Source organism: Macaca mulatta, chromosome 19, assembly GCF_049350105.2.
Source record: "Macaca mulatta isolate MMU2019108-1 chromosome 19, T2T-MMU8v2.0, whole genome shotgun sequence".
NCBI classification, from domain to species: domain Eukaryota; kingdom Metazoa; phylum Chordata; class Mammalia; order Primates; family Cercopithecidae; genus Macaca; species Macaca mulatta.
Window position 1 is genome coordinate 64,097,601 of NC_133424.1, and position 23,464 is coordinate 64,121,064.

A 23,464-nucleotide genomic window follows, 5' to 3' on the forward strand; every position below is an offset into this window, starting at 1 on the left:
CCAACTGGGTATCCTAGAGTTCGATCCTCTGCTAACACTAACCACTGAGGGTTATCATCAGACTCTGCAAGTTTAAGGGCTCGGTCCCACAAGACTGCCCTCACATCATGTGCCGCTCTGGGGTCCCCACATTATCGCACTTCTGTCCAACTTGACCACAATTGGGGGCTGCCACAACCTTTCTGCTCAGGTTTGATAATTTGCTAGAATGACTCACAGAACTCAGGAAAATGTCACACAATTACAGTTTATTATCTAGGATACAAATGACAGCCAGGTGAAGAGGTACAGAAGTCAAGGTCCAAAGGGTGCCAACCCCATGGGGGTTTTTATGGAGATTCTACGATGTGGGCATGATTAAATCATCAACCATGGCTGGGCATGGTGGCTCACACCTGTGATCCCAACACTTGGGGAGGCCGAGGCAGGCGGATCATGAGGTCAAGAGATCGAGACCATCCTGGCCAACATAGTGAAACCCTGTCTCTACTGAAAAAAAAAAAAAAAAAAAAAGGGTAGCTGGGTGTGGTGGTGCCCACCTATAGTCCCAGCTACTCAGGAGGCTGAGGCAGGAGAATTGCTTGAACCCAGGAGGTGGAGGATGCAGTGAGCCGAGATTGTGCCACTGCACTCCAGCCTGGCGACAGAGCGAGACTCTGTCTCAGAAAAAAGAAAAAGAAAAAAGAAATAATCAACCATTGGTGACAGAATCTGGAGGTCAGGGGTGGGACTGAAAGTTCCAACTCTGTAATCAAGGCTTGGTCTTTCTGGCAACCAGCCCCATCCTGAGGTCACCTCATTACTATAAAAGGAGCCCACCCTGAGTCACCTCATTACCATAAACTCAGGTATGGTTGAAAGGGGCTGGTTAGGAAGAACAAAATAACACTCCTATCACTCAGGAAATTCTAAAGGTTTTAGGAGCTCTGTGCCAGGAACCAGAGATAGAAACCAAATATATACACATTTAAAACTATAATGAGTCATTTGCATAATTTTTTCAAGTTAAGGCATTAAAAGAGGTGAGAGGTTAACAACCGGATTTGAAAACAGGGAAGGGATCTGTATTTTCTGAGACAACATGACATTCTAAAGCAAACCCTGTGGATCTCAACAACCCAAGCCATTGCCAAAGGGAACTTTCAACTCCCTATGGTCAAATCTGTACTTAAACGCCAGTTTAGTGACCTGTTCAAGGAGCGCCTTTGAAAGCAAACCTTGCATTGTTTAGGCAACTAGGTTTATTCACAGACTAAACAGACTGCAACAAGGTTGGGTATATAGGCCGCGGTGCTGAGGGCTCCTGAAATACTGTGTTCATTAAATTCTGCTTGGTATAGTCCCAGAGAGGACTGAGAATAATCGTGTAGAAACAGCCACACGAAACTTGCTTGTGTATCTTTTGGAAGAAAGCTGTTAAGGACAAAAAGTCTATCTTGTCACCTCTAGCAGAAAGCATCAAACGAATTTTCCAAGATTTAAGTGCCATGAAATACTGACATCCCCTGAGGAAGGGACTCACATTCTCCTCAGAATCAGTGCACATCATGTAACTTACCATGATTCTCTGGGTGTGATGGTGGCCAAAGATTTTGGACACAAGTTGACACTTAATGTAACCAACAGGGTCCGGCAGAGTCACACATTATATTCCAACACTGGTCACATGTGAGCTATGTGAACAATGTATTCATGATCCCGCTTTGTCCTGGTTGAAAGGTACAGTCTAAGTCTGTTTCTCCCCAGAGCTCATTTTTTCCAATTTATTAATGTAAAGGAACTGATTTCTTTAGACTTCCACAAATCCATCAGGGAATCGAGTTAAGAATAAAACAAACCAAAAGTCACCTGGGCCTCTGTCATTTTCTTCTGTTTCAGGAAATACCCAAGAACTGGGATGCTTCATCTTTGGTTTCTTCTGGATCCTCCCTAAATTTTGGCTAAGAAATCCATTTAAGAGTGTTCCCAGAAATGATGACATCCACATGCAGGAACCTCCTCCTTCCTTCACTTGAAGTCTCTTGCTTCTGGGGAGCCAGGATCTGTGGAGTAAAAATCAAGTTCATTTGGTGACACATTCCCTCTGGGCCCAGATGCTGTCTCTGCTGCTTAAACTCTCCTGAAGTCAAGGCCAAGCAATACATCTAAGCATCCCTTTGTCAGGTGTCTCCACGTCTTTACATCCCAGGGCAATAAAACAACACTCTGAATGTGGAGAGTCATATGGGAGTGGGCTTAACTAGCAGCCGGCATATCTGACCACATTCCAGTGCTTCAAAGGAGTGTCTTTCTCCTTAAGCACAGTGTTTATAGACAAAAGAGCAGGTCAACGTGATGGCAATAAGGCGGCTTTCCTCCTCAGAGGCCTCCTGAGGCTTTCCACAATTTATTGTCCCATACTTTTATGACCAGTTTATACCGGCACCCTACAAGCCTTTTTCCCAACAATCTTGAGACACACAGAGAAGAAACACACAGGGAAAAGACAAGGCCATGTGAAGATGGAGGCAGAGACTGGAGTGATGCTGCCACAAGTCAAGGACACCTGAGAGTCTGTTGGAAAACGGGAGACAGGTGAATGAATGCAGACAGCTGTGCCAGGGGTCCCTGAAGACCACTCCCAGATGCAGTGATTCACTAGGTGAACTCACAACACTCAGTTTGTAATCATATTCATGGCAACCACTGATTACTGTGAAAACATACAGAGCAAAACCAGCAAAGGGAAAAGGTACATGTGGCAAAGTCTGGAGGAAGCCTGACACAAGTTTCAAGTTCAGTCTCTTTGGAGTCACACAGGATACACTTGATTCCTCCAGCCACAAGTTGTGACAACACACGTGAAACACTACAGACCAAGGAAGTTTATTAGAGAGAGATTGTGTGCCCATGGTTTTTACTGGGGGCTGATCATGAAGGTGCTTACTGGCTAACATACACCAAAACTCCAGAATCCTAGAGGAAAGCAGGTGTTCAGGATAAACCACATTGTTTGAAAAAACAGGCCGGGCGCGGTGGCTCAAGCCTGTAATCCCAGCACTTTGGGAGGCCGAGACGGGCGGATCACGAGGTCAGGAGATCGAGACCATCCTGGCGAACACGGTGAAACCCCGTCTCTACTAAAAAATACAAAAAAAAAACTAGCCGGGCGAGGTGGCGGGCGCCTGTAGTCCCAGCTACTCGGGAGGCTGAGGCAGGAGAATGGCGTAAACCCGGGAGGCGGAGCTTGCAGTGAGCCGAGATCGCGCCACTGCACTCCAGCCTGGGTGACAGAGCCAGACTCCGTCTCAAAAAAAAAAAAAAAAAAAAAAAAGAAAAAACAACTTAGGCACAGTGAGCCACTCTTATTAGGAAATGGTGAGACAGCCTCCAAAAATCTAAGCTTCCAAACGCCAGATGCTATGGTTTGAATGTTTGTGCCCTCCAAAATTCATGTTGAAACTTACTCTCCAATGCAGTGGTATCAAGAGATGGGCTTTTAGGAAGTGATTAAGTCATGAGAGCTCCTCCCTTGTGAGTGGCATTAAGGCCCTTACACAAGAGGCTTTGGCCAGGCGCAGTGGCTCATGCACGTAATCCCAGCACTTTGGAAGGCTGAGGTGGGAGGATCGCTTGAGGCCAGGAGTTTGAGGCTGCAGTGAGTTGTGACTGCACCACTGCACTCCAGCCTGGGCAACACAGCAAGACCCTGTCTCTTCAAAAAAAAAAAAAAAAAAAAAAAAAGGCCAGGTGTGGTGGCTCACACCTGTAATTCCAGTACTCTGGGAGGCAAAAGTGGGCAGATCACTTGAGCTCAGAACTTGGCAACATAGTGAAACCCCATCTCTACAAAAAATACAAAAATTATCCAAGCGTGGTGGCATATGCCTGTATTCCCAGCTACTCAGGTGGCCAAGGCAGGATTGCTTGAGCCTGGGAGGTTGAGAGGTTGAGACTGCAGTGAGCTATGATGGTGCCACTGCACTCCAGGCTGGGTGACAAAGTGAGACTCTGTATCCAAAAAAAAAAAAAAAAAAAAAAAACCTAAAGAAAGAATAATAGTAATAATAAAAATAAAAGAGGCTTCACACACACATCGGCCCTTTTTGCTCTTCCGCCTTCTGCCACGTGAGGGCACAGCATTATTCACCTCCAGAGAAATAGGGACAAAACACTATATTGAAAGCAGAAATTGGGCCCTCGCCAGACACCAAACCTGCTGGTGCTTTGATCTTACATTTCCCTGTCTCCAGAACTATAACAAATAAATTTCTGTTGTTTATAAATTATCCAGTCTCAGCTATGTTGTTATAGCAGCACCAACAAGACTAAGACAGCATCCTACAATTTAATTCAATTCTGAGACTGTGTATCTGGACATAGTGTCAGATACCACAGATTAAGTGCTCAGTTCAAGCCTGCCCCCAACTTCAGATGCAAGTTGCAAGCAGCAGGTTGTCACCTGTATCTCTGATAGACCAGCTATAAATCAGGATTCACACGGCCTCCTCCTCAGGTTTGATTAATTTGCTGGATTGCTCACAGAACTCAGGAAAACACTTAACATTTACTGGTTTATTTTAACTCTTTTCCTGTCTAGAAAAACGAAGTGCAGCTTGCTGCCAGCGCTTATTTAACTTGTCATAAATATGCTCTTTGAGGCTGCAGTAAATCTGATTTTCAATGTGGAAATAAAATATAAAAGCTGTTCTAGGAGTTATTTCTAATCAGAACTAACATCAGAATCATCTGAATCATCAGAATTGTCTATTTGGAAAAATCGGCTCCATCTAGCGAGTCTTCAGCCAAGAACTGCTTGAGAATGATGTTAACATCACGTGTAGGAATGCTATGTTTTTTAGGATTTGACATTTTCAGTGATCAAGAACTACCACATTTTGTAAATGGAAATACCACTACTAAAAACAGAATGCTATAAATAGAATGATGTCTTTTATTTCCAAAGTCCATCTACTAGAACAATATGAAAATAATAAAAGCGAGACCGTTCATGACGAAGTTATCTCGGGGTAAATGCTCCAGCTGCAAGCATCGACGGTGAATATTCTCAGGGCAAATGGGAAAAGGAATAAAGGATATTACAAAGGATACAGATGAAGAGCCAGATGGAAGGGATAGAACAGGGCAAAGTTTGTAGCAAGGGGCGTTGGACTTCCATGCCCTCCAAGGCAGCTTATTAGAGATTCAGTGCACCACCCCTCAGGCACCTCCACCTGCTCAAGAATCTGTAAGTTCCCCAGAAGTTCACCAATCCTTTTGAGTTTTTATGCCAGTTTCATTATATGGGCATACTTGATTAAAACACTAACCACTGGTGATCAACTCAACCTTCAACCTCCCTGTTGCCAGGCAGAGCTAAAATTTCCAACCCTCAAATCACACAGTTAGTTGCCCTGGCAAGCAGCCTCCCCCATCCTAAGGTCAGCCAGAAGCACCCAGTCACCTGCCATCTCAATGCCACACGAAGACACTTATCCCTGAAGAGGTTCCAAGGGTTTTAGGAGACATGTGCCAGGAAACAGGATAAAGATCAAGCACACATTTCTTATAAATCATAACAATCATAGCTGGGTGCAGTGGCGAGCACGCCTGTAATCCCAACACTTTGGGAGGCTGAGGCGGGCGGATCACCTGAGGTCAGGAGTTCAAGACCAGCCTGGCCAACATGGTGAAATCCTGTCTCTACTAAAAATACAAAAATTAGCCGGGCATGATGGTGCGGGCCTGTACTCCCAGCCGCTCGGGAGGCTGAGGCAGAAGAATCGCTCGAAGCCAGGAGGCGGGGGTTGCAGTGAGCTGAGATCTCATCACTGCACTCCAGCCTGGACAACAGAGCTAGATTCCGTCTGGGGGATGGGGGGAAACTTTGATCCTCAAATACTCAAGGAGACTGATGCTTAAGCAAACTAAATATTGCCTGAGAAGGGCTCCATACTTCTATATTTGAGTCCTTGTGGATAAACTGCAGACAAAATTGAAAACCGAACTTAATCGTATGCACCTGTAACAATAGCTGAGCGTTGCCAATCCCAGCGGCCATAGTGATAGAATGCTGAATGTTCCAATGGCGTTCAAATAAGGCAAACGACGAGTGGTAACCAATCTCACTGTTTCTGGACCTCGCTTCCGATTCCCGTATGTCACTTTTTTGTCTATAAATTTGTTCTGACCACGAGGCACCCCTGGAGTCTCTGTTAATCTATTGTGATTCTGGGGGCTGCCCAATTCGCGAATCGTTCATTGCTCATTTAAACTCCTTTAAAATTAATTCCGCTGAAAATTTTCTTTCATCACTGATTTGAGTAATAATGAAACTTCGGTCTCCCCGCACAGCCGGCTCTGCATGAATTGCTCTTTCTCCATTGCAATTTCCCTATCTTGACAAATCGGTTCTGTCTAGGCAGCCGGCAAGGGTGGGCGGTTATAGTTTCACAACTCAACCACCAGCCAGGGGCCTGGGCTTGTAAAATATCAGATTTTACAAGACTCTGAGCCCCATATACCTGGACCTTCCCTAAACACTTAACACACATCCCTGATTCACCCTAAAACCTACACCAGACACCCTCGTAGGCTGCCCAGCACCCCGGCTTCATCACCGACTTTAAACTGCGGCGTTTGAAGTGATAATAATGGGGTCGGTGATGAAGCCGGTGTGCTGGGCAGCGTCCCCCTACAGTTCTCGATCCAGTGATCGACAGCCCTACTAACAGAGTGACCCTCAGAGACCCCAAACTTTGACGCCGAATCTCAGTCGCTGAACTCGACAGACCGTTAACGCCCGACAACCAGAACTCTCCCATGCCGGACCGCAAAGGCACCCCAACCCAAAGGCTCCACCGCCCAGGCCGCCAGCTCTCCCCACAGGCTCCTCAGAAGCTCCCTGCCACTTTAACCTACTCCACGGAGAGACCCAAACGCTCACCTGATTTTCTCCTGGCTACACCTAAATTCCGTGATTGCTTCCTTTTCTGGCCCTTAAACCCCGGCATTGGCACCGGCCTACGGCGGCCGACGAGGGCGAGAGTCGATTCTGCTGCGCTAGGACGACCGGATTTAGGCTTCTCTTCAGGGACGTAACATGTCCGCACCCTGTGCCACGGCTCTCTGGGCGCGGCCATCTTGGTAGATCTGACGTACAGACGGGAAACAGTTGTTCTTGTATCATTAACCGGGATGGCTCTCCTGAAAACAAAAATCTGAAGCGCAGTAAACATTTTCTAGAGTTTACTGAACAAACAGCAGTTCATGAATTGGGAAGCATCACACCAAAAGAAGTCTCGTGGTCCTTTTATGCTTAAAGCATTAGACGCAAGTATTCATAGGGTGAATGAAGAAGTAAAACAAAGAAATTATTTGATCAGTTACAATTATAAAAATGGATTTTAAAATTTGCCTTGAAAAGTCCCTAATGACATAATAGTATGTGAATTGGCCGCTTTTGATCGGTTGAGATTGAGTTTTGTCTTTCCCTAACACAAGCATTTACCAGAAATGACTCAAGTGAATTGTTGCTTATGTTTACAGGTTAAGCAAGGTTAAGGCTGTTTTTAAGGTCTACCAGGTTTTGTTTTCTCAGGAGTTTTTCAAGTCTGGTCTGCATTTTAATTTTGCTTTGACACAGGAGACAGTGAAATGGCACTGATGTGTTCCCTCTCCTGACACCTCAACCCCTGCACTGTGAGATTAGAGCACCAACAACACTGCACAAGCCACACAGATATTCAGAGGCTCAAATGGAACCAAGGTCAGCACAGTACCAACTATGTCTACCTCAGTGAGCTGGGGAGAGGTGACTGCACCCTTTATTGACTGACTACTAGGAAACTGTCAAGAGGCAGCCCACTGAGCATGGCCATCTTAGGGGAATTTCAGGTGTCCCTACAGCAGAGAACATGCCTTGAGAAAGGGGGGAAAAATAGGCCACTTAGCTTGAGTAGTCAAGGCTCATGACAAGTCACTGCATCTCAGTTACTGACTTTAAAGTTGTGAGTGAGGATCGATATATATATTCATATTAAAGATTGCTTTTTGCTTCAGGCTGTTTGGAAAACACCAAGCATAGAAATTTGAAATTGTGTTCTATGAAAAAACTGGATACAAAAGCCACTATCAAGGCAGGGGGTGGGACTTGACTCAAGAGGCCAGGCTCCAACACTAGACCAAAAAGAGGACTAGCTAAAACAGCAACAGGGCAGAAGCAGCTTTTCATAAGACATACCTGCTAGTATGCCATGTCATGTTTACCATTTCCACGGTAACACCTGGGAGTTATTGCTGCTTTCCATGACAAGCTGATGACCTGAAAGTTACCACCTTTTCCTAGAAATTTCTGCATAATCCACCACTTACTTTGCATATAATTAAAAGTGGGTAGAAATATGACTGAAGGGCTGCCTCTGAGCTGCTACTCTGGGCATACTGCTCCACAAGGAGCAGTACCTCTGCTGCTGTTGTACATTGCCACTTCAATAAAAGTTGCTATCAAAGGCCGGGTGCAGTGGCTCACGCCTGTAATCCCAGCACTTTGGGAGGCCAAGGCAGGCGGATCACGAGGTCAGGAGTTTGAGAGCAGCCTGGCCAATATGGTGAAACACTGTCTCTACTAAAAATACAAAAATTAGGCTGAAGACCATCATTCTCAGCAAAGTATCACAAGGATAGAAAACCAAACACTACATGTTCTCACTCATAAATGGGAGTTTAACAATGAGAACATATGGACGCAGGGAGGGGAATATCACACACTGGGGCCTGTCAGGGGGTGGCAGACTGGGCGAGGGATAGCATTGGGAGAAATACCTAATGTAAATGACGAGTTGATGGGTGCAGCAAACCAACATGGCACATGCATACCTATGTAACGAACCTGCACGTTGTGAACATGTACCCTAGAACTTAAAGTATATATTAAAAAAATACAAAAATTAGACAGGTGTGGTGGCACATGCCTGTAGTCCCAGTTACTCGGGAGGCTGAGGCAGGAGAATGGCGTAAACCCGGGAGGCGGAGCTTGCCGTGAGCCAAGATCCGGCCGCCGCACTCCAGCCTGGGTGACAGAGCGAAACTCCATCTCAAAAAACAAAAAAAAAGAAAGAAAAAAAAAAAAGAAACGTAAGATGAAGTTTTTTTGTAAAATGGAGTTAGTTATGTCAATGTCAAGGGTGCTCTGTACATGTTGGGAATTCAAAACAGACAACTCCCCATTTTTCCCTCCCCCCTCCCCCGAGATGGGGAGTCTCTCTCACTCTTGTCACCTGGAGTGCAATGGCATGATCTTGGCTACTGCAATCTCGTGACCCACTACGCTTGGCCTTAATATTTTCTATTATCGTTTATGTTAACTCTTTTTAAAGAAATCCTTCCCCACATTAAGATCATAGAAACATTATCTTATATTTTCTTCTAACACTTTTAGAGTTTTGCTGTTCAATTCAGGTTTCCAGGGGTTAGCAAACTGCTGCTCATGAGCCATATCCAGTCCACAGCCTGCTTTGCCCTTGAGCTAAGATTGGATTTTAATATTTTTAAAGAGTAAAATAAATAGAATATACAACAGAGATCATATGTAGCCCGCAAAGCCTGAAATACTTACTATCTGGTCTTGCTCCAAAATAGTCTGCTGACTTTTATAGTCTAATACAGGAAATACTGATTTATGTAGGATATGAAGTGGCACTTGTAATCCCAGCCACTGGGGAGGCTGAGGCAAGAGAATTGCTTGAACCTGGGAGATAGAGGTTGCAGTGAGTGGAGATTGCACTAGTGCACTCCAGCCTGAGCAACAAAGTGAGATTCCAACTCAAAAAAGCAAAAAAAAAAAAAAAAAAAAAAATCCCAAAACTCCCCTTGAGGTGCATTTACCAGTTTGTTTACACTATCTTTTTTTTTTTTTTTTTTTTGAGACAGTCTTGCTGTCACCTAGGCTGGAGTGTAGTGGTGCGATCTCAGCTCACTGCAACCTCTGCCTCCTGGGTTCAAGTGATTCTCCTGCCTCAGCCTCCCAAGTAGCTGGGATTACAGGTGTGCATCACCACATCCAGCTAATTTTTGTATTTTTATTAGAGACAGGGTTTCACCATGTTGGCCAGGCTGGTCTCAAACTCCTGACCTCAGGTGATCCACTCGCCTCAGCCTCCAACAGTGCTGGGATTACAGGTGTGAGCCACTGTACCTGGCCTGTGTTTTGAAAATAGATAGATGATCTCTGTTTAAAAAGTCTGATTTTGGCTGCAACTGTGTATATAAAAGACCTCTCAGCAATCTTGTGCCTTGGTTCCCCTGAAACAGATACCTCACCTATATTTGGTTGTTGGTTATCTGGAGACAAATAGTATCCTGTGTGACTGAAAAAGATCCCTGGAATCTGTGCCTGTATGTCTCAGAACACCGTCATATTTACCTGTATTTTATTTCATTGGATTTTATTTTTCATGCTATACTGTAACCTTTGCCTTTCTTGGAGTCTTATGTAAATATAACTTGTGGAGTCATGTGAGACTGTTCAACATCTTACCCTGAGTAACTGCTATAATTGCAGTCACCTATTTTAAGGAAAAACATCGTGCTTGAAAAGGAAACATATTTTTGTAAAATTAAAATCAAGTTCAATGTATTTTAGAATTTATTCTCAATTTAAGAAAACAGTTTAGGAGACTTTCCTGCTACATTCTAGAGAGGGATTAAAAAAAACATGTCTTACATTTGGCTTATGATGTTTCAAAGGGAAACACATCTTGCACACCTTGTGGCTATGAAGGAAAGAGCTTATTTTATTTGACTATAGGATCAAGCCACATTATCCATTCATGCAATAGAACCAGGACTGCAACAATTATTTAATTTCCATCTCTCTGATATCAGGGACTATTTCTCAAACTATTTAGAATTCAGAAGGGGCATGAAACCTGGAAGACTCATGTTCCTCAATCCCCAAATATTTCGTTGGTTTACAAGAAACAAAACCCTGTATAAAGATGATGGCTTCTACTATATTTCATCCAATCTGAGATACCTTTGGTTGTATGGCACACCACAATTTTATACACCAAGTTCTCCATTTAAATACATTAAGCCATCAATTGTATGCCACATTATTTTAGCAGTGGTAATATGTTGGAAAAATGTCTACCTTAGAATTCATGAGACAAAGTTTTACCCAAGAGCAGCACAACATCTTCCAGACCCATTTACAAATACTAGCAAACACTAGGGGCATAAAGATATATAGTATTGTAATGAGTTTTTTACTAAAACAATGAACCACTGCAGTTCTGTGGGGACCCGAAAGCCTGAGGGTCATGACTGGCTCAGCATTCCACTGGAGGCTTTATGATCAAACAGCAAACTGTTTACCATGAATGCAGAATGTGAGCAAACTCGCATCTGCACCTGCCGCCAGAAGGTATGCTGAGGGCAATCACTCCCTGGTGCTGTGCTCCTTGAGATTATCTATTGGGACATCTGGAGCCTACTGTTCAAAGAATGCAGTCATGCAGGCCTGTACTAAATCAAGCAGCTGACTGACAACCACCCCCTCCTCATTTTCTTTACTCAGTAAATAGGAAGTGCTGTAGAAGCTCAGAGCCCTTGTTCACTAGAAGCAAGGAGCCCCTGACCCCTTCTTCCAAACATATTCTTTTGTGTTTATCTTTATTCCCACATTCATCCTCCTTTGTTCAGTCCAGTAGGGTCCATGGCACAGTTCAATTATAATTTACATAGCATTATACAAAGATTCAATGCAGATATTCTATGGGAAGGCTTTATGCACATTTAAGCATACATACTACAAATTCACAATTGTGATGCTAACACATGCAGTTCCCAAATATGAACAATCATTTTTTATAATAAAAATAGGTACAAAACACTTAAATATTTGGTATTATTCTGATATTTTTTGCTTTGTTTTCTGACAAGCATATTTATTTACATATTTAATACTTTCTATAATGCTGATTATATGAGAGCAGAAAAAAAATTATGAAAAAGCATGATTTCCCAGATTCATTAACATACAAATTTATTTTTTCTTTTATTTTCTTTCTTGGAGACAGGCTATCACCCAGGCTGGTGAAATCTTGGTTCACTGAAACCTCCACCTCTTGGCTCAAGTAATTCTCCTGCCTCAGCCTCCTGAGTAGCTGGGACTACACATGTGCACCACCATGTCCAGAAAATTTTTGTATTTTTTGTAGAGACAGGGTTTCACCATGATGAAAACACTGGTCTTGAACTCCTGAGCTCAAACGATCCTTCCACTTTGGCCTTCCAAAGTGCCGAGATTACAAGTGTGAGTCACTGCACCTCACCTAAAGTACAGAAATTCTCCCTTAGTGTCAATTATCTGAAACTGATGTAACTGCCTTTTATCCCAACAACATCCCCACAATCAATAATACATAGATGTTCCTTCCTGTTTGTTCCCACTGGCTTATATTCAATTGACATTTATTGGAAAAGGTATTACTTCCTGACTGGCATCATGCCCAGCACTATTCTCTGATAAGAAATGATGTGTAAGCTTGAAATTAAAGTTTGTTCACGTTTTCTGCAGCCTCGAGGTTTCACTCCTATATTAACCTTGTGGTATAATGAGCTAGCTCTTCTCACTGCAAACTTTCAGATATTCACCTCATTTATTATTTCTCTCCTTTGTGTGTTTTCTGATGTAGAATGAGGCTGAATTTGCGGGAGAAGGTTTTCCAACACTCAGTGCATTCATAAGATTTCTCACCTATATGCGTTCTTTGATGTATAATAAGATGTGACTTCTGGGCAAAAGATTTCTGACATTTGCTGCATTCATGGGGTTTCTCTCCTGTATGTGCTTTCTGATGTAAAACCAGGCTAAACTTGATGGGGAAAGTTTTCCCACATTCACTACATCCACAGGGTTTCTCTCCTGTATGGATTCTTTGATGAGTAGTGAGACTAAACTTATGAGAGAAAGCCTTCCCACACTCAAGGCATTCACAAGGTTTCTCTCCCGAGTGAATTCTCTGATGGATCAGGAGATAGGACTTCCGGCTGAAGGCTTTGTGACATTCTCCACATTCGTAAGGTTTCTCTCCAGTGTGAGACCGCTGATGAATATTCAGGTGTGACTTTTGGCTGAAAGCCTTCTGACACTGACTGCACTCATAGGGTTTTTCCCCTGTATGAGTTCTTTGGTGTAGGATGAGACTAAACTTGATGGAGAACATTTTCCCACATTCATTGCATCCATAGGGTTTTTCTCCCGTATGAGTTCTCCAGTAAGTATTGAGGAATGACTTTACACTAAAGCCTTTTCCACATTCACTGCAGTGATACGGTTTCTCTCCTGTATGAGTTCTCTGATGTCTACTGAGCTCAGATCTCTGGATGAAGGTTTTCCCACATTCATTACACCCATACAGTTTTTCCCCGGTATGGGTTTTTTTAATGTAAAATGAGGCTAAACTTAAGGGGGAATGTTTTTCCGCACTCATCACAACCATAGGGTTTATCTCCTGTGTGAGCTCTCTGATGGCTCATGAGCTGTGACTTATTGCTGAAGCTTTTCTGACATTTGCTGCATCCATAGGGTTTCTCTCCGGTATGAGTTATTTGATGTAAAGTGAGTTTTGACTTATCACTAAAACCTTTCTGACATATACGACACTCAAAGCATTTCTCTCCTGTGTGAGTTATTTGATGTTTATTAAGGCATGACTTATCAGTAAAAGCTTTCCGACATTTATTGCACTCATAAGGTTTCTCTCCTGTATGGGTTCTCTGGTGTAAAATGAGACAGGACTTCCTGCTGAAGGCTGTCTGACACCTACTGCATCCACAGGGCTTCTCTCCTGTGTTTTTTGATGCTTAATGAGGTCCGACTTCTGGGAAAAGCCTTTCCCACAGTCACTGCAGTCATACTGTTTCTTTTGTTTTTGAGGTTTCCAGTGTTTTATGAGCTGTGACTTATGACTGAAAGCCTTTACACATTCATTATATTCATTGTATTTCTCTTCAGCATGAATTTTCTCATGCTTAGGATAAAGAAAAACTTCGTCATACCCATTACATTCATCTTCATTTCTTGCATAGCTTCTATTTTGAATAAAGTACTCTAGATTAGGATTCAGGTGTTTCCCAAGTACAAAAGGGGTATGAAGGTTTGAGCTCAGACGAGATATTATTTTGCCAAATGTATGATATTTGTGGTGCCTCTCCATAGTTTCAAGGCTGCTTTGATTTTCTTGGTGCCATTCTGTGTGATCATTGAATTGCCAGACATCTTCTAGAAAGGAGACCAATTAATCCACTTGATCATGTAATAAAAGGGCTGGATGTTCACAGCAAGGGCCAAGGAGAGAAGAGGAAGTGAAACTGGGTAGAGAATGAAAATCTGAGACATTTGTAAATGGAAGAAGAAAAAAACAGAAGAAACTATGAGAGGTATGAAACACACATAAAATGAAGATAAGGGAGGAAAATTTAGGAATACTTGAAAACGGGGCTATGACTATGGATTAGGGGGATGGAGACAGGGAAAAGCAAGTAAACTAAACATGCCAGGGAGAAAGATTAACCAGGAAAGCAAGTTCTGAGATGAGCCAGAGAGGGATTTGATCAGAGTACCTAAAAGAAGAACATGGATTCTTTTAAAAGTCAAGCAAAAGAGTTCTAATATGGAGAGATTAAAAAGTGGAGGCAGTATTAAGGTATGTGAGGAGCTTACGTCAGCTGTTCTTAGTCACATTCACAGCTTTAAGAACTTCAAAAACATTTCTCCAAACAGCATTTCAGAGGTGCCCCCCTATTTCTGCTTAACTGGGGTATTACTTCACGTTCCCCTACAGGACTGGTTTTTCACTTACCTGGACAAACCTGACTCTGGATTTCTTCCTCTAGTATCCATGGTTTTCCTTGGTCCAACCAGAATAATGCATCTGCTTTGGCAACTTGATACCCTAGAAAAGCATCAAGGAAACTCATAAAGGACACATGAACGCAAATACTAGGGGTACGAGACTTCTGAAAAACTATGTACTTTTTTTTTTCAGCTGGAGTCTCACTCTGTCTCTAGGCTGGAGTGAAGTGGTGTGATCTTAACTCACTGCAACCTCTGCCTCCTGGGTTCAAGTGATTCTCCTGCCTCAGCCTCCCAAGTAGCTGGGACTACAGCTGTGTGCTATGACACCCAGCTAATATTTCTATTTTTAGTAGAGATGGGATTTCACCATGTTGGCCAGCATGGTCTCGATCTCTTGACCTCATGATCCGCCCCCCTTGGCCTCCCAAAGTGCTGGGATTATAGGCGTCAGTCACCACACCCAGCCAAAGATTACATTTAAGGAGTTAAATAATTTGTATCTGGGCCAAGTAAAGGCCTTCAACGTCCTTTGGAAATGAGAGAAAAACACTCTGTTAGAGGCCAGAAAAGTACTAAAAATCTATGATTAAACTGAAGTCTAAAAAAAGTAAAGTATTTGTGAGGCCCGACCCTTTTTAATTACTCAGAAAGGAAGGGCAATTGATTGCCTACACTACCCAGAAAAACTATGCTTACCCAGTGATACCAGGTTGCTATAATTTTCCAACATCACATCTTGGTACAGATTCTTCTGAACAGATGTCTTCTGTGAAACCCACAGCTACATCCTTGAATGACAGTGAGCTCTGTAATAGAACATTCCTACTCAAATTCTAAAGAATTACCATTGTGTAATGCTATTAATATAAATGATAATTTCTTATAATACATTTTCCCAGAGTAAGTTATTTGGCTGCCTTCCATGTAACTAGTTTTGCATTATAATATATAGGAAAAAATGTTTTAGTTAAAATATCCTATTTTGGTACTTCCATTCATTCACTGATTCACATATTTAATCATTCATTCACAAAAGAGAAACAGAACCTCCTTACATCCTTTAATAAAGTATTTAATCTGCAGTCCCCAACTTTTTTGGCACCACGGATTGGTTTTGTGGAAGACAATTTTTCCACATATCAGAGCAAGGGGATGGTTTTGGAATGATTCAAGTGCATTACATTAACTGTGTACTTTATTTCTATTATTATTACATTGTAATATATAATGAAATAATTATACAACTCACCATAATGTAGAATCAGTGGGAGCCCTGAGCTTGTTTTCCTGCAACTAGATGGTTCCAGCTGGGAGTGATGGGAGACACTGACAGATCATCAGGCATTAGATTCTCATAAGGAGTGTGCAACCTAGATCCCTCACATGTGCAGTTCATAACAGGGTTTGAGCTCCTAGAAGTATCTAATGCTGTCTCTGATCTGACAGGAAGGGGAGCTCAGATGGTTATGCACATGATAGGGATTGGCTGTAAATACAGATAAAATTTGCTCACTGGCCTGGCCCACTTCCTCACAGGCCATGGACCAGTAGCAGGGGTTGGGAACCCCTGTTCTAGAGAATCATTCAGCCTGAGGGTGAGCAAGAGACACTTAGCAAAAATTCACTCAAATTCACATTTAGATATGCCAATGCTGATACAGGAAACCATAAGAATACACAAAAATGTTTTGAGATTATTTTAAAGATGGTGAAAAAGGATTAAGGGGGAACTTTCAGGTTTTGCACTATAAACTTCTACATTGTTTGAAAGTTTGATACTGTGAATATTTTCTTTTTTGAAATTCATTCAAGTTGGAGAAGTATTATAAAGATGATGATTTTGTTTAGAGACAGAGTATTGCTCTGTTACCCAGGCTGGAAGGCAGTGGCATGATCACAGCTCACTGCAGCCTTGACCTCCTAAGCTCAAGCGATCCTCCCACCTCAGCCTCCTGAGCAACTGGAACTACAGGTGTGTGCCACCATGCCCAGCTAACTTTCGTATTTTTTTGTAGAGATGGGGTCTCACTATGTTGTCCAGCTGGTTTCAAAGTCCTGGGCTCAACTGATCTTCCCAACTCAGCCTCCTAAAGTGCTGGGATTACAAGGGTGAGCCACCACTGCCCAGCTGACATTGTGAATATTTTGAGCTTAATATAATTGGAATTTTAAAAAAAAAGAAGTAGATAAGTATTGACTTTGAACAGAGAGCTGACACTGCATTCTCGGGTATGAAGAGATTATGAAGGAAAAATCTAAGACTCTGTCAACATAACTTGGAACTGTTTACTAATCAATGTAAATAGGAGTTTCTCTACCTCAGCACTACAGGTTGAGCATCCCTGATTCAAAATTCTGAAACCTATAATGCTCCAAATTCTGAAATTCTTTTGAGGGCTGACATGATGCACAAAGGTCACACTCAAAGACCAGGACATTTCAAATTTTGGATTTTCAGATTAGGGATGCTCAACTAGTAAGTATAATGCAAGCATTCTGAAAAAAAAAAAAAAATCTAAAATCTGAAACACTTCCAGTTTCAAGCATTTCTGATAAGGGATGCTCAATCTGCATTTGTTGGAGGCCAAGAAAATGGGGTCGTGACCAATTCAGTATACCACTGGAGGCTATATGAGCAAACAGAAAACTGTTCTCATGAAAGTAGGATGTTGGAAAACTGACAATTTGCATTGCCTCCAGAAGGAGTGCCACGGGCACTCATACCCCAGGCACAGTGTTCCTTGTGGTTTGTAGGCAGCCTAAAGCCCATGGGACATGATCAACTCAGAATTCCACTGGAAGCTATATGATCAAACAGCAAACTGTATTTCACGAATGCAGGATAAGAGCAAACTCATGACTGTGCCTGCCGACAGAAAGTTTGCTGGAGGCTATCACTCCCTGGCACTGAGGTTATCTACTGCAACATCTAGAGCCTGTTGTTCATGGAATGCAGTCTTGCAAGCCTACTCTGGACCAACCAGCTGACTCCCTTCTTCCACTCCCCTTCTCACTATCTCTTTTGCCTAATAAATATGGAGGGTTGTGTAAAGCTCAGGGCCCTTGTCCACTAGAGGCAAGGTGCTCCCTGACCCCTTCTTCCAAATATATTCTTTTGTCTCTTGTCTTGTGTTTCCACATTTGCCCCCCTTTGTTCAGTCCACCAGGGATTGTGGCAGGGTACATAGTGCCCTCCCAACCCTGGAACAGTGACAGAATCGGGTGCTCCACATTGGTCATCTATAGGAATATCTGAAGACTGTTGTATAAAGAAAGTAATTATGTGTACCTGTGATGAGTCAAAGCAGCTGACCAACCATTACCTCTCTCTCACTATTGATTCCACCTAATAAATATGAAGGGCTGTAGAAGCTCAGGGCTGCCTTTGCTCACTAGAAGCAAGGAGCCCTCTGACCCCTTATTTTAAGATGTATCTTTTTGTCTTTGTCTTCACTTCTACATTCGTCCCCCTTCATTCAATCATGTAGGAACAGACTGCGACATGCACTGACATTTTGGGTTGGAGAATTCTTTATTTGAAGGCCCGGTAGTGTCATCACAGGATGCTTAGCAGCATTCTTAGCCTCTATCCACTAGCTGTGATTAGCACACCCTCCTTTCCCAGGTGTGACAATCAAAAATGTCTCCAGACATTGCCAAATGTCACCTAGGGTCAAAACTGTCTGAAAATGGAAACCACCGAGAAAAAAAAAAAAAAAAAAACAGAATATTGAGGACTCTTTGTGGAAGACCATACAATGGTCATAGAATCCATCCATCTTAAAAATCTCTACATTTTATCCCTGAAAAAAAAAAACAGACCATCAGGAGGCTGTGAACTTTGGCTACAATGTTTTGGAGCCCTGAAGCACTCTGATCACTGAGTTTGGTTTTGGTATTACACCACTGGCTTCTCTGTGGAGGGCACTAACTTCTATATGATCTATGTGATGACTCATCAAATAAATTTCTTCTTATTTAAGTGACATGAAATATTTACTTTTCTAGAGGAGCTTTATCCTCAGGAGAAGGAAACAATTTCTTACTGTGCCCATGTGGTAGACTGCATTTCCCAAAGATGACCACAATAATATCTCACATTCCAAAGAAAACCTTCTGCAAAACCTTGCCACTCCCACACAAAGAGATGGAGCCTATTCCCTTCCCCCTCGAATCTGGCTTGTCTTGGTGATTTGCTTGTACCCACAGAATGCAACAGAGGTGACACAACATAACTTCTGAGGCTAAGACAGAAAAGTGTGGGGGAAGAAAGAGAGATCAGACTGTTACTGTGTCTATGTAGAAAAAGGAAGACATAAGAAACTCCATCTTGTTCTGTACAAAGAAAAATTCTTCTGCCTTGAGATGCTGTTAATCTGTAACCCTAGTCCCAACCCTGTGCTCGCAGAGACATGAGCTGTATTGACTCAAGGTTTAATGGATTTAGGACTGTGCAGGCTGTGCCTTGGTGAAAATGTGTTTGCAGGTAGCATGCTTGGTAAAAGTCATTGCCATTCTCCAGTCTCGAGTACCCAGGGATGCAATGCACTACAGAAGCTGCAGGGATCTCTGCCCAAGAAAGCCTGAGTATTGTCCAAGGTTTCTCCCCACTGAGACAGCTTGATATATGGCCTCATGGGAAGTGAAAGACCTGACCATCTCCCAGCCCAACACCCATAAAGGGTCTGTGCTGAGGAGGAATAGTGAAAGAGGAAGGTCTCTTTGCAGTTGAGATAAGAGGAAGGCATCTGTCTCCTGCTCGTCCCTGGGAATGGAATGTCTCGGTGTAAAACCCAATCATACATTCTATTTACTGAGATAGGAGAAAACCGCCTTATGGCTGGAGGTGAGACATGCTTGTGGGAATACTGCTCTTTACTGCACTGAGATGTTTGTGTAAAGTCAAACATAAATCTCGCCTATGTACACATCAAGGCACAGCACCTTTCCTTAAACTTATTTATGACACAGAGTCCTTTGTTCACATGTTTTCCTGCTGACCCTCTCCCCAGCATTACCCTATAGGCCTGTCACGTCCCCCTCACGGAGAATAGTAGAGATAGTAATCAATAAATACTGAAGGAACTCAGCGACCAGTGCCAGTGTGGGCCCTCCATATGCCAGTTCCCTGGGCCCACTTTTCTTCCTCTATATTTTGTCTCTGTGTCTTATTTCTTTTCTCAGTCTCTCATCTCCACCTTGCGAGAAATACCCACAGGTGTGGAGGGGCAGGATTCCTTCATCTGGCGCCCAAGGTGGGGCACAAACCCACGACCCTGAGATTAAGAATCTCATGCTCTACCAGGTGAGCTAGCCGCAGAATGCAACAGAGGTGACACAACATAACTTCTGAGGCTAAGGCAGAAAAGGCCCTGTAGCCTCATCTTGGCTGTCTCAGAGCCAGCACCATGCTGTGAGAAGCCCATCCACGCCACATGAGAAGGTCACACACAGGTGCTCTGGCTAGCAGCCTCAGCTGAGCCTAGTTTTCAAGTAATCTCAGCCTGGCACATAGAAACAGAGAGGAAGAAGCCTTCAGATGATTCTAGTCCCTAACCTTCTGAGTCTTCCAGCTGAGATTCAAGACATCATGGTGTGAAGATAAGCTGTGCAGTAAAGGATTAACAGAGTGAGTCTGGGTTACCCATAAACTGAACATTCCAAAGAAAGGCTCAGCCTTTGCCTGTCCCTGGGAGGTAACTTCTAAATCAAACTTTTCCAACCTGTGGACCATGGGGTGCACGTGGCCCAGGAGGGCTTTGTTTCGTTTGTTGTTGTTGTTGTTGTTGTTGTTTGAGACAGAGTTTCACTCTCTCGCCCAGGCTGGAGTGCAGGGGCACAATCTCAGCTCACTGCAACCTCCAACTCCCAAGTTCAAGCGATTCTCCCACGTTCAAGCAATTCTCCCACTTCAACCTCCCAAGTAGTTGAGATTACAGGCATGCATCACCATGCCCAGCTAATTTTTTGTATTTTTAGTAAAGATGGGGTTTCACCATATTGGCAAGGCTGGTCTCAAACTCCTCACCTCAAGTGGTCTGCCCACTTTGGCCTCCCAAAGTGCTGGGATTACAGGAATAAGCCACTGTGCCTGGCTTCCAGGAGGGCTTTGAATGCAAAACAAATTTGTAAACTTTCTTAAAACATTATGAGATATTTTAGTTTTTCTTTTTTCTTTTTTCTTTAAGCTCATCAGCTGTTGGTAGTGTTAGTATATTTTATGTGTGACCCAAGACAATTCTTCTTCCAGTGTGGCCCAGGGAAGCCAAAAGACTGGACACTCCTACTCTAAGCCATTGGAATATACTGTCTGATGAGCGTCTTTGTTTGCTGGGAGCCTTGGGTCACACAAGATCATGTATGCTAACAATGTATGATGGGAGCCTTGGGCCACACTGTAGTATAGTGGCCTCTGAAGGGGCTGAAGAATAAGGTCAGCCACTCATGTGATCAGCCTTGCCCATAATAACTAAAGCCAAATAAAAACCCTGGACACCCAGGCTCAAGTGGGCTTCCTGGACTGGCAATATGTCATGCCTGTTGTCACACATCATGGCTAGGACAATCAAACATTGTCTGTGTAACTCCATGGGGTGAGGAAAACTCGAAGCTTCTGCACAGAATCTCCCAAAACTTGCCCTACACACCTTTCTCTGTTTCCTGCCACATCCCCCTCACTGAGATGGTAGAGATAGCGATCAATAAATACTGAGAGAACTCAGAGACCAGTGCTGGTGCAGGTCCTCTCTATGCTGAGTGCTGGGCCCCAGGGCCCATTTTTCTTTCTCTATACTTTGTCTCTGTGTCTTATTTCTTTTCTGTCTCTTGTCCCACTTGAAGAGAAATACTGACAGGTGTGGAGGGGCTGGCCCCCTTCACCTCATAAATATTGAACAAATATAATATGAGGTCTCACTATGTTGCCCAGGCTGGTCCCGAACTCCTGAGATCAAGTGATCCTCCCACCTCCGCCTACCAACGTGCTGAAATTACAGGTGTGAGGCCACTGTGCCCAGGCTCATAATATCCTTTTAATTATGATCATTATGAAACCTCTTCAAATCCACTGGAAAACCAGTAGGAAGTCAAAATATACATATATAACTCACTTGGGACTTGGACATTTTCTGGTGCCCTTAGATACAGCCAGCAACGGGAATATTTGTTCTATTGTTGACTCTGGCTCTTCTCTGAAGCTGGTCACTGGTCAAGGATGATGTATTGATCTTAATACCTTCACTTCCTTCCCTTATAGGAAATATTTTTTCCCAGGAAGCCAGGACCTGAGGATTAAAGGAATTCACTGCCTTAGTAAACTATGATTATAACAGATGTTTTGAGTTGTTTGAGTTGTGTATATGTGTGCCTTAGATACACACATATACACAATTATTTAACTGTTAACTGTGTTTTCTTCAGGTGATAGGTTAATCTAATAATTTAAAGGAAAAAAAAGTAACATACAGTACCAGATGGTTGGTTTTACAAGAAACACAATTATTTTATATAGCAAACACCAACAAAGTCATCTTCATTAAATTATGAAATCCTGCCAAAAACTATACCCAAAGGTCTTCATTTGGAAAAAAACAGTTATAAAGAGAAAGGGGGAGAAAAATCAAAGGAGAAAATTTTAAAAGCCAAAAAAAAAATCCAGAGAAACAGATAGAAGAAGTGGAATACTGTTTGTTAATCCATCTTGGGTACCTACTATGTGCTATGTATTTTTACTATATGAGTAGTTATTAATGATTTTGTTTTTATACAAATAAAAAAAGAATCTCAGAGAAGTTAAAACACTCGCCCATGTTCTCACAGTATAAATGCAGAATACAGATAAAAACCTAAGTCTGCTCAAATCCGAAGTCTGTATGCTTTGCTGAGTCAAACTTACCTGTAGATGTTCTGACTGCTTCCCTAGAAAACCTATACTTAAGGCCGGGCGCGGTGGCTCAAGCCTGTAATCCCAGCACTTTGGGAGGCCGAGACGGGCGGATCACGAGGTCAGGAGATTGAGACCATCCTGGCTAACACGGTGAAACCCCGTCTCTACTAAAAATACAAAAAAACTAGCCGGGCGAGGTGGCGGGCGCCTGTAGTCCCAGCTACTCCGGAGGCTGAGGCAGGAGAACGGCGTAAACCCGGGAGGCGGAGCTTGCAGTGAGCTGAGATCCGGCCACTGCACTCCAGCCCGGGCTACAGAGCAAGACTCCGTCTCAAAAAAAAAAAAAAAAAAAAAAGAAAACCTATACTTAAACATATTAGTAATATATTAATAAAACATATTAGTAATAATGCATATTATTACTAAATAATAAAACATATTATTTATTATTAAATAATAGTAATAAAACACATTAGTAATTGTAGAGAGCCAGAGGCTGGGGAATTGTGACCAAGTCAGCCTTCCACTGAGGCTATATGATCAAACAGCACATTGCTTATCATGAATGCAGAATGTGGGCAAACTCGCTTCTGTCCCGGCCCCAGAAGGTTTGCTGAGGGCCATCACTCCCTGGCGCTGGGATTCTTGAGGTTATGTACTAGGACATCTAGAGCTTATTGTTTGAGGAATGCAGTCTTGCAGACCTGCTTTGGACTGACAACCACCCCCCTTCTCGC

General features: G+C 43.0%; 1 protein-coding gene and 1 long non-coding RNA gene across 18 annotated transcripts in view; one reads left to right on the top strand and one right to left on the bottom strand.

The window, feature by feature from the left end:
• Nucleotides 1-23,464, bottom strand: part of ZNF649 (zinc finger protein 649) — a 40,061-nt gene that overhangs the window by 8,016 nt on the left and 8,581 nt on the right. For 8 of the 17 annotated variants that reach the window (XM_077981633.1, XM_077981635.1, XM_077981634.1 and 5 more), the window contains exons 2-6: nt 21,952-22,125; nt 15,539-15,648; nt 14,847-14,939; nt 6,926-7,131; nt 1,559-2,042 (exon numbers count right to left, since the gene is read on the bottom strand). Coding sequence is in view for 7 of the 17 variants with exons in the window: in XM_015124728.3 (XP_014980214.2) it covers nt 1,559-1,561 (3 nt within the window). In the remaining 10 variants the exon portion in view is untranslated. Of the gene's footprint in view, nt 1-1,558; nt 2,043-6,925; nt 8,505-8,833; nt 9,074-9,864; nt 14,375-14,846; nt 14,940-15,538; nt 15,649-16,091; nt 16,150-21,951; nt 22,126-23,464 lie in introns of all 17 variants that reach the window. The other 9 variants (XM_077981638.1, XM_015124727.3, XM_077981636.1 and 6 more) reach the window with 6 other exon arrangements.
• On the top strand, nt 660-12,132 carry LOC144337313 (uncharacterized). The gene is made up of 3 exons (XR_013410287.1): nt 660-3,014; nt 3,154-8,495; nt 9,855-12,132. It is a non-coding gene; the product is annotated as an uncharacterized LOC144337313 (long non-coding RNA).